This window comes from Cydia splendana, chromosome 27 (genome assembly GCF_910591565.1).
Source record: "Cydia splendana chromosome 27, ilCydSple1.2, whole genome shotgun sequence".
NCBI classification, from domain to species: Eukaryota; Metazoa; Arthropoda; class Insecta; order Lepidoptera; family Tortricidae; genus Cydia; species Cydia splendana.
This window is the reverse complement of record NC_085986.1, coordinates 3555488-3569599: the sequence shown is the minus strand read 5'-3', so window position 1 is coordinate 3569599 and position 14112 is coordinate 3555488. Positions and strand designations below refer to the sequence as shown.

Below are 14112 nucleotides of genomic sequence, written 5' to 3'. Positions count from 1 at the left end.
AAAACCGCCTGGATCTGTCACTGAACGACCTGACTTCAACCTACATCATTTGATCATGTAATGTTTTCAATTTTCATCTAACCTCAACTGGCTTAAGGAGCCGTTTGAGGGTAGATTTTGTTTACTTTTATTTAAATACCTAAAGATACAGACTAGGGAATGCAAATCGGTTATTTTTTGTATGGAAATAACCGCGGTTTCGGTTAATAACCGATAATTTCCATACAAAAAATAACCGAAAATAACCGATTTGCATTCCCTAATACAGACTATAGGCCGTGCACACTGAAGGAGGCAGTTAGCAACCTGAAGACCTTGCTAGGTTTCGTGGACGAGCTGGGGTGGTTAGAGTAGCGCTACCTCGTTTCACGCAAAATAGGCACAGTGGTTGTCGTTTTGCGGAAAATGCCCAACAAAACTAATTAAGATCCATGCCTAATTGCCAAAACCGTGCAGCCTTTAACATTATTTACATTATACGCTTGCATAATCGATCGGTTTGGTTTACCAACAAGCATAATCTAAGGAAGCGGCGATTTGTTTACAAAACAATGCAACACCGGTACACCAGAGAGCAACGAAAACGGGATATTCCTATGGAAGTTTCTATGTAAAATGACCCGATTTTATGATTCTTGGGTGTAGAAATTTGCTTAATCTTTAACTATTGTCTTGTGAATGTTGTTACTCTCGAAATTTAACATTAAACGGGTTGAAGTTTGTTTTACATCTCAGAAAGTAAAATGAGTAAATTGTCAGTTAAATTGGCCAATTTACTACTTAGGGTCGGTTGCACCAAACCGTTTGTCACCGTTAAAGCGTTCGCAAATTTTTTTTGGATGGGAAATTTCTTACTTCACTGATGCTGTTTGACGTTAATCAGTCTGTTAAATGTGGTTGGTGCAACTGGGCCTTAATCTACCCAATTTAACAATCAGTTTTAGTAATACAAAACGAGTCAGACTGTGTAGCTGGGCCAATCGAACTATCGTTTTATATTTGGGTTATAAAAACAGTTTATATGTACATACACGGCATATACACGTTTAGTTTTAGTAAAAGCGCGAGATGGCCTAGCACTGGCTCAGTGACATAGCACTGGCTCAATATTACAAATTTCTATGTTACATTTTCAAGATTCGACTTAATAGTTCGTTTTTTTAGCATTAGAAAAAAGGTAAACAATCTTGACGTGTCTTTTTATTGAAAATGATTGAAAAACGCTTTTAAAAATGAATTTATATTATTTATGAAAGCAAAAGAATGTAAATAGTCGTATATGATTTATAATTGTTATATATTTGCTGTGACTTATTTTTAAAAAGTGTTTTTTAATAAAAAGACGTCATCTTGACGCTTACCTTCTTTCTAATGCTAAAAAAACGGACTATATGAATGACAATGTTCAAATTTCAGTTCGGTAAACGTGAAACATAGAACCCTGTAATTGGGCCAGCGATAGGTGCAATTTTACTTATAAAGTGAGTTGCATACCATTTTATACTATGTACATACAATACAACAGCCCATGTTAAGCCCTAGAAATCATTTTATTTATTTATTTTACATTTCATATGAGTACATATCGCAAACATGGAAGCAAATGAAATGATCAGGGAACCATTAATACCGTTTTTAAGGACATTCATTACCTAAACAGTAAACACAGTGACCGTAAAACAGAGTGTATTTAAAACAGATAAGAGCAAGGTCGGATTTTCCTGTCAATTTTAATTTTAAAACATAAAACAATGGATGAAGGTTCAAATTTGTGTGGTTATGCTTCACTAGTTTTACTATGCGCGTGATTTCATGGTGATGGAAAAACAGAGTTAAAAGTACAGAAAAATTTAAACTAGTATAGGACTATATCCGTGGGCGTTTTAATGAGATCTACTAAATTAACTACGACAGCCTGAGGCAGCCATTATCAAAATGTGCTCTAAACCTAAACACAAAACCCAGCTTGTCTATATGTTACTAAATTTTTCTTAAAATTGCATATAAGTATTTCGCTTTCCAAAAAGGGTTCCGTCACCAAAGTTTGAGAACCGCTGGCCTTAGGGGTAAGATATTATCAGTCTATTGTAAAATAAGGGCAAAAACGGATCAATTTATATGTTAACTCAAAATCACACACTTAATAATTCTCACGCTTTATCCAAAATATTTTCACACTTCAAAAACTCGACTCAATATCACAAAAACCGGGTATAGCGTATACCGTAGGTGTATACCGATTATCCGGGTGCTTTATATGCTTGTCACCTGAAAACTGTAGTATTGCAAGATAAGGGCAGTTATCGTCACGATACAGTACAGGTACAGATAGCACACTAATAGAGTTACGACTCGATTCGGGAAATGAATTATGGCTCCTCTACACGATGGGCCAGCGCTGGCCACTCCAAGGGACGCAGCCATGCGGTAGAATGAGATAGCAATATCACATAAATGCGTCCCTTGGAGTGGCCGGCGCTGGCCCATCGTGTAGAGGAGCCATTACGCGATTCACTAGATATGAAATAAACTTGGTCAAGCAGATCTTGTCAGTAGAAAAAGGCGGCAAATTTGAAAAATGTAGGCGCGAAGGGATATCGTCTCATACAAAATTTGAATTTCGCGCCTTTTTCTACTGACAAGATTTGCTTGACCATCTATAGTAAAGATAATCTTTACTATATCGTATCTAGTTAATCTCTAATTCATTTCCCGAATCGCGCCGTTAGACCAAGCTAAGTTGGCAGCGATTTTGATAGCACAGACTGTGCAAGTGTTAGGCCAAGCGCACTACTTTTTGTTGTGCGATAATTTTGTCGCAGAAATGCAACGTAGATATGTATTTATATATACGACAAAAAATATATAACATACATATTACAGCGAGATTCTAAAATCGTGTCGCAAATATTAAAATCGTAGTGCGCGCTTGGCCTTATTTTAAAAGTACAACTTCTATGAAATTATGACGTTCCTAACCAACTCTCTTAGACCGGAATTTCGGTTTCTGCAGGTTTCGGCATAAAATTCATGTTTCGGCCGAAACTAGAGCAAAACCGAATCTTCGGATTCGGCCGGACACATTTTAGCACAGTAAATTAAATATTTAGTATAGATGCCCCGAATAGTGAATTTGGTTGAATACCGAATATTCGGTCCCTCTCTCGGCCGGATACCGAATATTCGGCGACCGATAATTCGGCATGACATGCGAACATTTTGAGTCACAATTATTATGAAAACTGTTCGCCAACAAAGCACAACGTTTGCTAATACATATTTATATATTGAACAGAATTAATTAATGTAGTTAGAGTCAATCAAATCAGACCCATGATAAAAACAAAATATTTTGTAATCAACAAATGCTCAAAATCGTGCCTTCGTATTTAACTATTTTCCAAAAACACATTTTAAATATTAAATATACCTAGTTTTTGGTTATTTTTTTTGTGTAATTTTTCTTTTTAGGCAGGTGCAACAGATATTCGGTATTCGACCGAATAGTAGGCAACATTCGGCCGAATACCGAGTATTCGGCAAAGTGGCCGAATAGGTCGAATGCTTAATAGTTGTTCGTGGCATCTCTAACATTTAGGTACCGTACCTAATTACATTATTACTTAGGTACTTCGCTCACTGTTTCCAACCTCTGATAATTATAATTTATAAATATATTTCCCTAATTAAGTGATTACTGTCATGCCAACCATACATGTCTAATCGGGTGTAGTCACGGTATAACGTGGGTGAATCACGTCTCAAGGTCGCACAGCTGGCTAAAATATCTATACAATTATAGCATTACTGTCTATGGAATAAGGTGCAACGTGTGAATACGTGTTTATTATGTACACACCTTGATCTGTTGTGTTAGTAGCATAAAAGGAGTGTTCTTAAACTTCTTGTCATACAGATAGAGAGGTGCCTCATTTTTTTAATTAATAGCTAATTCTTACATAAGAAATTCAAAGGTGTATGTGATGTCCCCATACCGCTTTGGGCTAGCGTGGGGACTATAGCCCAAGCCCTCTCGCGCATGAGACTTGAGAGGAGGCCTGCGCCCAGCGTTGGGACGTATATAGGCTGAATAATATAATATTATAATAGTTAATTAATTGCTGCCTAATTGATTTTTGGTACAATTGTCAAATTAGGTATCTAGAATTAAAAGTACTGTACAGTATAGTCTAATAGAACATGGTCTTCTCTTCCCAGAGTGACACAAGCCTACGTCACAATCAGGGGCGTATTTACCCTAGGGCCATCCGGGCCATGGCCCGGGGCGCCAATCCGCCAGGGGCGGTATATCGGCCGTATGGCGCCCCTGGCGAATTGCATTTTGTTTTTCTTCCTTGACTTCTGGGGCGGCGAAACGTATTGGCCCGGGGCGCGAAATTTCAAAATACGCCCCTGGTCACAATAACATTGCCACTTTATATAGCGCTATCGCATATTATCATATAGCGCTGTCGCATGATGACGTAGGCTTGTGTCAGTCACGTGACCACGAAAAGACGGGCAGAGAGTACCAGGCGGAGTATATTATTATACCACACCTCGGACACTGGCGATCAAATGTATGAAACAAACGCGTTCCTACGCACACAGTCTAAGCTCGTGTAGGTGAACGCGTACCATGCTTGTGTGAGTGAGATAAGACGTGCTAGGGTTTCCGTCATTTTGTTGTCAAGTTCGATGACCTCAATGACTCAAAACTCATTGCGCAAATTAGGAAGAAATAAGAATCGTATTAAGTATGTTAAAAGGTGGGTATCTAAGCTCGATTTATACAATAGTTTCCTATTTTGAATCAGTATAAACGAAGTAACAACATTATTGTAAGGAAATTCAGGCCACAAAAATATTACGTAAGTTGAAAACATGATTTTTTGTTCATATAGATATTGTGTTGTTTTCAGTGTGTTCTGATAGGTTTTGTAAATATTTGTTAAATATTTGAATATTTTACGTGGCCTCCGCTCTGCGCACCGCGTCGTCGCGTCCTTGCCAGCCGGTAACTGTGCGGTAACCGAGAGCGGGTGGGCGGCACTTTCAACGGGAGGCAGGGAGTGTCCATACTGTACGTTAGTACTATTTATTATACTGTGATTATACCATGCTGTGTGCAGCAGCTGTGTGTATAATTTTTAAATTTTGCATCATCATTATTAAATTATGAAATAGTCATATCTACTACATTTAGTTTTTTTTAGCATTAGAAAGAAGGCCTAAGCGATCTTGAATTGACGTGTCTTTTTATTGAAAAACACTTGAATACGTCACAGCAAATATGTAACAACTAGCTTTTGCCCGCGACTTCGTCATCGTGGAATTATTAATTTCGGTAGGTAGCTATTATTTTATTCAATCTGCGTACAAACAAACTTCAACTCCCCTTTTCACCCCCTTTAAGGGTGATTTCTTGAATGAAAACTACCCTTTGTCCTTCCCCGGGACTCAAACTATCTCTATTCCAAATTTCATCTAAATCGGTTCAGCGGTTTAAGCGTGAAGGGGTAACAGACAGACAGACAGACAGACTTCCTTTTATTATATTATATTAGAATTTTTTTCTTTTCTCGACTTTAAAAGTCGGTATTTTATCTTTAGGAGCATCGGTTTCCCCAATATATATTGTGTTTGTTAGTACTTTAGATAAAATAGTAGTTGTATGGATGGCTGCTTGCTTTTATATTTTGTTTTTTATTATATTATTATATGTATAGTATGGATTATTTATCATAAACATTCATTTACATTCTTTTGCTTTCATAAAAGTGATGGTCACTATAATTTTTAAAAAGCGTTTTTCAATTAAATAAAAGACATCGATAATGTTCACCTTTTTTTAATGCTAAAAAAATCGAAGTATAATTATGATGAAGGAGTCTTTTACTTAAAATGGAACAAAATGGAACTGCTACAGGCATCTAATTGACAATACTAATTGTCATACAAGCATACAATAGCTAGGAATATATGTCATATGTAAAGATCTCTCCTTCAGATGTTTCTGGCAGAAGTGTCTGGCGGATCTGACAATGTATGGTTTTAATTAAGGACAGATGTAAAGGTTCCGGTCACACAGGCGCGTTTACAGGGCGGGGTGTGAGCGTTTTATATGTAAAACGTTCACGCGCCGCCCGGAACCGCGCCTGCGTAACGAATTCTTAAGACGAAACAGGAGCTGAGTTTTAAATATTTTAGGTAAATATACCCGTCTCGCTAACGGAAGCGGCACCTAAAAGAAGTGCGATAAGGACAAGGCGAAAAATCCTGCGTAAAAATCTCAAAAATCGAGGTTTCGTACTCCTCTGTTTCCTCCTCCAAAACTTAACCAATCGTAACCAAATTTGGAAATCTAAATGACTATGAAATTATCTGTGTCGGACCGTTTTGCTTTTTTGGCTAATTGTTATCAGTTTTGAATGCCATGCCTCTCATTGCGGCATAGTCAATTAGGCCATTTTGGCCATTTTTGAAGGGCTCTAGCGCCTTAAAAAACAAAAATATCAAAAAAAGCAAAACGGTCCGACACAGATATTGACAATATTAATCTGTGTTGAAAAAATCATTGCTCTAGCTTCAAAAACCACGGAGGAAAACGAGGAGTACGTTTGTATGGAGAAATGACCACTCCCGTTGGCTCTTAATTGTCACATCTGTACCTGATTCCTGCCATGGTATGATCAAGTACAAGATATACGGTCCAAACATTCTTTAGAATAACCAGAATACAAATTTTGTGCCAGATTGGAACTGCCAAATAAAGTTTTAGAAAAAGAACATAAATTTTCCATACATATCTAATGCAACCCTTCTGTGTGATTATGAGTATAGAGTGGGTCACCCGAGTCGCTAATACTCGGCGTGCCGGATTGGCGAGACCTGAAACACCGAGTCAGGTGTGGCTCACTGCGCGACGCTATTACGTGCGACCCACACCAATTTTGGTGTCTAGCCATAGAGTTGCCGCGCACCGTCACCTAGCGGTCATATCTGTCATAATAGATGCGCTTTGTTAGAGAATGAACCTTCTGTACCTAGTACTTCGGCACTATTTATTCTGTGACCGAGTGCTTAGTTTTTTTTTGTACTAACAAACTAATATACTTACAAAGCCACTCTTCGCTTTCTCTTGGCGGGACATTTTGCTGTTTTGTACATTCAGGTGGACCATTCTGTAAAGAGCAAACAGCTATTATTTAACCAATTTTATTTATTTATATTTATAAATACATTTTTATACTATATCTATAGTTTTCCTTAATCTATGATAACCGATTCTGTGTGCCTTCGGGCAAAGGCTTCCCGCAATCTTCTCCACTCTTCCTTATTTTGCACTAATCTGGTCCATGTTTTAACCAGTCCATTTAACCAATTAGTTAATGTTAATTTCAAGTTCTAAATTCAGGAAATGAGATAGACGTTGTAAAGTCAAAACTGTTTAAAACAACATACATGCTTATTTATTTTTATGCATTTACACAAAAAACATATTCATGTTGGCACCAAAATTGTTAATCACCCACATTTGTTGGTTCTTAAATAAACTCACAAATAATATTTTTGACAACATTAAAAATAATAACAAAGTTGTAATATATATACTGTTTACTATTCGACTATTTGAGATAGAAAAATAATTGTTGTGGTCACAGTATTGCAAATTAATTGATCGAGTGTGTTTAGGTATAAGTTTTAATTTGTAATAGGTTTAGTTGTATATTTTGTTAAATAATAAGTAAATAGCTAGCTTACAACTAGTTATATACCTACATATTTATTTTTACAATTTGCATGTAAACAACCAAATTAAAAGGTGTATACATAAACTTATATTTTAAATGAAAACTGCTTTCAGTTTTTGAGTATTTAGCCCTGTGTGTTTATAATTATATTACCATTAAGATACAGAAAACGTGACTACATAACTATACTGTCAGTCAGTACCTAACTTCTTTTTCACAGTTGTATTATGTATTGTATGCAGTTGAAGATATATAATGTCAATTAGCAACCTAAGTCAAGGTATTGATAATTTTATACGGACTAGCGGCTGTTGCAAAACACCAAATAAAGAGCTACTAAGGTCAAATCCCAGTTTCAAGGGGAATTACTCTACCTATCTTTTAACTATTTACAATTTGTTATAAATAGATAAAAGAGTGTTTGAGCGTAGAATAAAGCTTCCAAAGATAAACTAGTATACCGAAATAATCAATAAAATCACTAACTATGCCTGTGTTTTTAGTATTCTAACATAAAAACTCGAAAACATGATCTCATCAAGGCAGAGGAATGCATTCGTTATAACCTCCAATAACACTTATATACAACTTCCTTATCATGCAAACTATACTAGATAAGATAACTAAATATCTTTACCACTAAATATGAGTAGAATTAACTTAAGATAAGTTCACAAACAACACTTTTCGATAAAAACATGATAACAGCACATAACAAACAAGTACAGAACGAATACTTAATTACCACAGATAATTTAAGAAATTCTTTCCGTTACGCTGACACATTTCACTGACGTCATCCATTCGCGTAGTTGCCAGTGTAGTCCCAAATGTAATAAATCACTCGATAATCCATGTTGTCCAACTTAGCAAACAATAAGTTTTTTTTCTTTTTTAATTTTATCAACTACTTACCTTTTTTTGATTGATTTTAATTAAATTGATTACTGGCACAAAGAACATCATCTTCAAATTCGCTTTTCGAAATTCTTTGAATCGTTTTTCCTTTATTTTGTCATTCTCATTATTCAACCGGCACACCACCAGCTTGAAGACTCCCGATTAATTTTTTTCAATTAATCCATCATCAACATCCCCGTTTTGAACAAAATTTAATAATAACTATCGCAATGGAGACTAAAACCCAAGATGTACCGAAAAAATGCTTCTGCGCACGATGTTTTCAACCAATAGACGAAAAAGACAAAATTGAAATCGACGGACAAAACTTCCACAGGATGTGCGGCACGTGCTGTAAGTAAAACCAACAATTCATTTATTTTTCATTTTATTTTTTTAATAGTACCTACTCTTCTTATTCAATTTCCCATAATCTTTATTTTAATCGATCCGAATCATATTCAAATCGATTGCAACCGTAGTTTAGTCTGGCAATAACGCATTCTACGCTTTTAAGCCCGCGAAAAGTCAAATCATGTTCAGACGGCATGTCATTGCGAACCATTAACTACTTCATTTATTTGCATCTCTATCGTTTAAATATGCAAGTTCGATAGAAAGGCTAACTCTCGAATTTGGATTTTCGCTCGCTCCATAGCAACACGATCACACGTCCACAAGCATCTCATGCAAATGCGAAATGTGTGATATGGAAGCTTCATCTGACATAGTACATAGAAGCCATCGTGCTAGAAAGTCTGTTAATCCATTTAAAGCCCCGGCCTACTTAGCAGCAATGATTCTGGACATTAGTGCAGCTATCGAATTGGTGCAGATGGGGTATGCCCCGCTTCCGCGCCAATCAAAAAGAGTTACGGCGTACTGTATCCACAAACAGAAAACTTTGTGGGCACGGGTTGCCTTGCCACATATGTGCGTCTTGTAATTTTACCAACGTATTTTTCAGGCATCTGCCGACACATTCCCGCGAAACTGAAGGTGTTCTACGGGCATGTCTTCTGTGAAGACTGCTTCAAGACGTTTGTTCTTGCGAGGCTCCGCGGCGAAACTCCACAGGTACAGTTCGCTTAACCCTTTACCAGGCTGATATTTCAAAAATGACAATCGAATGTCAGACTTACTCATCGAAAATAGAACACATGTTTGAAGTGCCGTATGTGGGAAATATATATCCCTTAGCCTGGTAAAGGGTTAAGGGCCTTAAGTGTGTTTACACTGTATTAAGTTTTTGGCAAATATTTCATTTTTGATACAAGCTTTTACCGCTGACTGTACTTTTTTTTCACAGGCAACTAATACTCATGGAGACAATTCTAAAAACCCCAAACAGAATCAGCTTTTTTGTTTTATCAGAGAGTTCCTATGGCCACCTCCTGTCTCTATCAGCTCGATGGTATCATAATATTGCATTGTCATCCGACTTACACATGTATGCAACTTTTCAGCTTCATTGGAAGTCTGGAAGTGGGTCATTTGACCCGTACATACATAGTTAGGTACATTGCAAGTTAATAAAAAGCTTGTAAAAGGGGTTATTGACCTACCCCCTTATTCATAAACGTTTACTAAAGTTAGCAAGCTGACAATAATCGTTTGTCCCTTCCCATCATACCAATACGTCGAAAAGGGACACGATTATTATCGGCTTGTCAACTTTAGTAAACGTTTATGAATAAGGGGGCTACAATATTAAATCTATGTTCAGGTTCATGTGGATAGCTGGTGGATGCAGTTTGCACCGGGAGTCAAGGCGCAGGGAACTGCTAGTGAAAGTAAGACACCTTTGTTTATTCTTTCTGCTATTCCTTCAGGTGTTAAACCTTGTCAGGGTCTCAGGGTTGACACTTGACAGTTTAAAAATAACAATCGAATGAGTTTTAACACATGCTTGAAGAGCCGTTGAGCCGTGTGGTCGATAATTGCCTCTACCTTAATGAAGTCTAAGGGATTTCATGTGTGGGATGGGATCTCATGTCGGGATCACGTCTTTGGCATCTGACGTTAAGCTCTGGTTTCCTAGGATAGCGGTGCCGTCATATAGCGGCCGTCTCCATACAAAATACTACGATATCCATATTTAGCCGTATTATTTTGTATGGAGATGGCCGCTATATGACGGCACCGCAATCCTAGGAAAACCGAGCTTTAGGTGGCAATGGTGGCAGTTGATCTCTATTGGATGGATTCGGAATCAACGCGTGGCGGTTGATTACGACTGACGATCACAGCGCGTACGCCTCGCGCTCATCATCGCTCGAGCACTATCTCCAGCCTATAGTCTGTATCTTTAGGTATTTAAAAAAGAGTAAACAAAATCTACCCTCAAATGGCTCCTTAAGCCAGTTGAGGGTAGAAGAAAACATTACACGATCAAATAATGTAGGTTAAAGTCATGCAGGTCGTTCAGTGACAGTTCCAGGTGGTTTTGTATTTGGTTGATTAACCAATAAATGTTATAACTACCCGAAAATGTACGAATTATTTGTTTACTTTTATTTAAGTACCTAACGATACGTCTCTGACGATACAGAGTATAGGATCTGCATCGCGAAGTGATACCTCTATAGTTGCAGCCATCCAGGGCAGGCAGAAATAATCCTTGACACAAACTAAAAAATGTCATGAGAAAATGGGCTTTTTAAGTCACGATATTGTTTCAAACAGGCGCGCAGCAATCGCCCAAGCCCGAAGCGAAGCCGGACGCGAAGCCCTCGGAGCAGCCCACTGAAGGCAAGCGATGTATGTGCGCCCGCTGCCTGCAGCCTGTCAACGACGCCGACAAGGTGGAGATTTGTGGACAGACGTTCCACAGCTGCTGCGCGAGATGCTGTGAGTAATCAGCTTTATTCCGTTCTTAGCACTTTCCTTTTTGAAATTAGCCTGGAGATAGCTTTTGGCTCATTGTCATGTCATAATACGTGACTGCACCGCGTTTCTGCATGAGACATAAAGTAGAGTTGGTATTTGAGCAGCAGCGTCTGGAAGACCTAGATGCTAAGCGTCATATCCGCAGGACGCGACCTAAGCCCTCTTACACATACACCCGCAACTCGACTGGACAACTCCATTGCGCATCGTGTGACCGCATCTTCAAGACAGTTTGGTTTTGCGAGCCACATTAGGGCATTTCATAATCCGGATAATAATTGTTGATGGAGTCGCCATTGCCGGATAAGGCAAGCTAGGAAGATTGAACATAATACGTGACAGTCCAGACGGCCTACCGCAAATCACTTCCTTCGATTATTTGCCTAAATGCTGTTAGATATCGGTTTTATTCCGTTCATCAGCTCCCAAAGCCAATCTCTGCTCTGCCAAAAAAGCCAGTCTGCTTTTGGAACCCAGTCTCAAAATTAGTCATTGATAATATACATCCTAATACTAACAGTGACATTGAAATATTATCGTCAAATGGCGAATGGTACTCTTATCTAGGGAGTCATAACGGCATCTTAACCCTTTACCAGGCAGTTCAAAAATGACAATCGAATGTCAGTCTTACTCATCGAAAAGAGAACATGTTTGAAGTACCGTATGTGGGAAATATATATCCCCTAGCCTGGTAAAGGGTAAACGTTCACTTTATTCTTTCCAGGCTCATGCCACCAAGTGCCAAAGGACAACATCAAGATCTACTGTGGACAAGTGTTCTGCGAAGCGTGCTTCAACCAACATATCATGAGCCGCAACAGGGACAATCCTACCGAGTTTTTCAGGAGCTGTTTTGAGCAATGGCAGGTGAGTTATACCTTCTTCATCATCATCATCATCATCATCATCATCCTCTTAGCATTTGTCCCGTACTGTGAAGGGATCCGCTTTCCTACTTCGCTCTATCCTGGACATCATTTTCCGCTAACCCATAGGCGTTTCAATCTTTGGCGATGACATTACGCCACCGCTGCCTTGGTTGCCCTCCTGTTTGGGCCTGGTAAGACAAAGCTAAGGGCTCTGTTGCCTACGTATTCAGGCGGCCTACTTTTGACATGCCCATAAACCACGTCAGCCGACTTTCTTGGAGCTTATCGGTGACGTCTACTCTTACTCCAAGGCTACCATGGATGGTGTTTGGAGGCGAGTTACTTTTTTTTTCTTATTGGGCCATATTTATCAGAACTTTTGTTTCACTGTTATACATAAACCTTGGTTTTCTGTGAATTCTGTGATCTATTGCTTCTATTTTTATTCAAAAATGTAATATTTGCAGAAAAACCCCCAATTCGCCGAAAACGTGAGGTTGTTTATGGAGGGCAGCGCTAGCACGACATCACCACTGATCTTCATGGCGCCACCGAGCTGCCGGGTCAACGCGGAGCGAGAGGAAGTGGACTCCAAGTGTAAGTTACTATATATTCCTCAAACCTCAAAGCTTGTAACTTGTAATACAGTCCCTTTCTAACAAAAACTGTCAAAGTGACATCCGCTTGTATTACAAGTTACAAGCTTTTGAGAAACGGGCCCGTCGCCGTCGAATAATTGCATTACATTATAAAAAGTTCTATCAATAAGCATGTTTGTTAATAAACATATTAGTACAAGCCTGTCCAGACGAGAACAATTTTTCGCCAATCTGATTAAATTGTCCGATCAAATCAGGTCGTGAAGGGTGGTGCGGTGCGGACGCAAACGCCAATTTGGCCACTTTCACCAATTTTAAATTTATGGTTATGTTTGAGCGCTTTAAATAAAAAAAAAAATGCCCCCAAACACGAATACTAGCGTCACAAATTGGTATTCTTGCGTCCGCGCCCCATTTTATCGGTAATATCGGTCATAACCGGCGAGCCAAATTGGCGTTTGCGTCCCGCACGGCCTGATTTGATCGGACAATTTAATCAGATTGGTGAAAAATGTTACCCGTCTGGACACTCCTTACTATCTGAATTAGCTGGTTGGATATACCTACTTCACCTTCTATATTCGTGTTACCCCCTTCCCCTACATCCTGATCTGAATAGAATTATATCGTGCAACAAATTAATTCCTTATCCATAGGTTCTTTGTCAAAAACTTTCAGATCGATAACTCCTCCATTTTTCCATAGGTGCCTGAGTTGAATATGAGAAATTTTACAGCCGCGACGCCCGCCTCGACCCCCTCCTCTTGGGACCTCACCAACGACAACGGAACCGAGGTCTCGTACCCGGGGTCGGAGTCCCAAGCTTCTATCAAGACCTCGAATATGGCGGCTGCGGAAAAAATCGAAAAGCTGACAAAATACCTTCGAGATACGTCAAATTTTAATACGGAAACGCCGAAAAAATGGAAAAGAGATTCGTGCACTGGGATGGCGAATTGGAACCATTTGTCACGGCCAAATGTGTCGTCTAAATTGAATTGTCCTAAATGTCTGTGGCAGTCCGGTACAATTTATGTCAATAGTGATGACTAGTGATCGGGAGTTTAGTTTTGTTGAATAAATTGTGGTTTTTGAAAA

The 14112-nt window shown here is 38.7% G+C and overlaps 1 protein-coding gene across 1 annotated transcript; it reads left to right on the top strand.

The window, feature by feature from the left end:
* The first annotated feature begins 8698 nt into the window (after positions 1-8698).
* On the top strand, positions 8699-14112 carry LOC134803769 (cysteine and glycine-rich protein 2-like). Its single transcript, XM_063776606.1, has 7 exons — positions 8699-9008; positions 9622-9731; positions 10381-10447; positions 11340-11504; positions 12271-12413; positions 12883-13012; positions 13720-14112. Exons 1-7 carry the CDS (start codon positions 8885-8887, stop codon positions 13725-13727), a joined length of 747 nt encoding a protein of 248 aa, XP_063632676.1. The 5' UTR covers positions 8699-8884; the 3' UTR covers positions 13728-14112.

Bases quoted from the DNA above. Each gene is read 5' to 3' on its own strand.
- LOC134803769 (XM_063776606.1), top strand. From the start codon at position 8,885: ATGGAGACTAAAACCCAAGATGTACCGAAAAAATGCTTCTGCGCACGA. The intron at 9,009-9,621 runs GTAAGTAAAACC...CGTATTTTTCAG, and splicing joins CAGGATGTGCGGCACGTGCT to GCATCTGCCGACACATTCCC. The intron at 11,505-12,270 runs GTGAGTAATCAG...TATTCTTTCCAG, and splicing joins CAGCTGCTGCGCGAGATGCT to GCTCATGCCACCAAGTGCCA.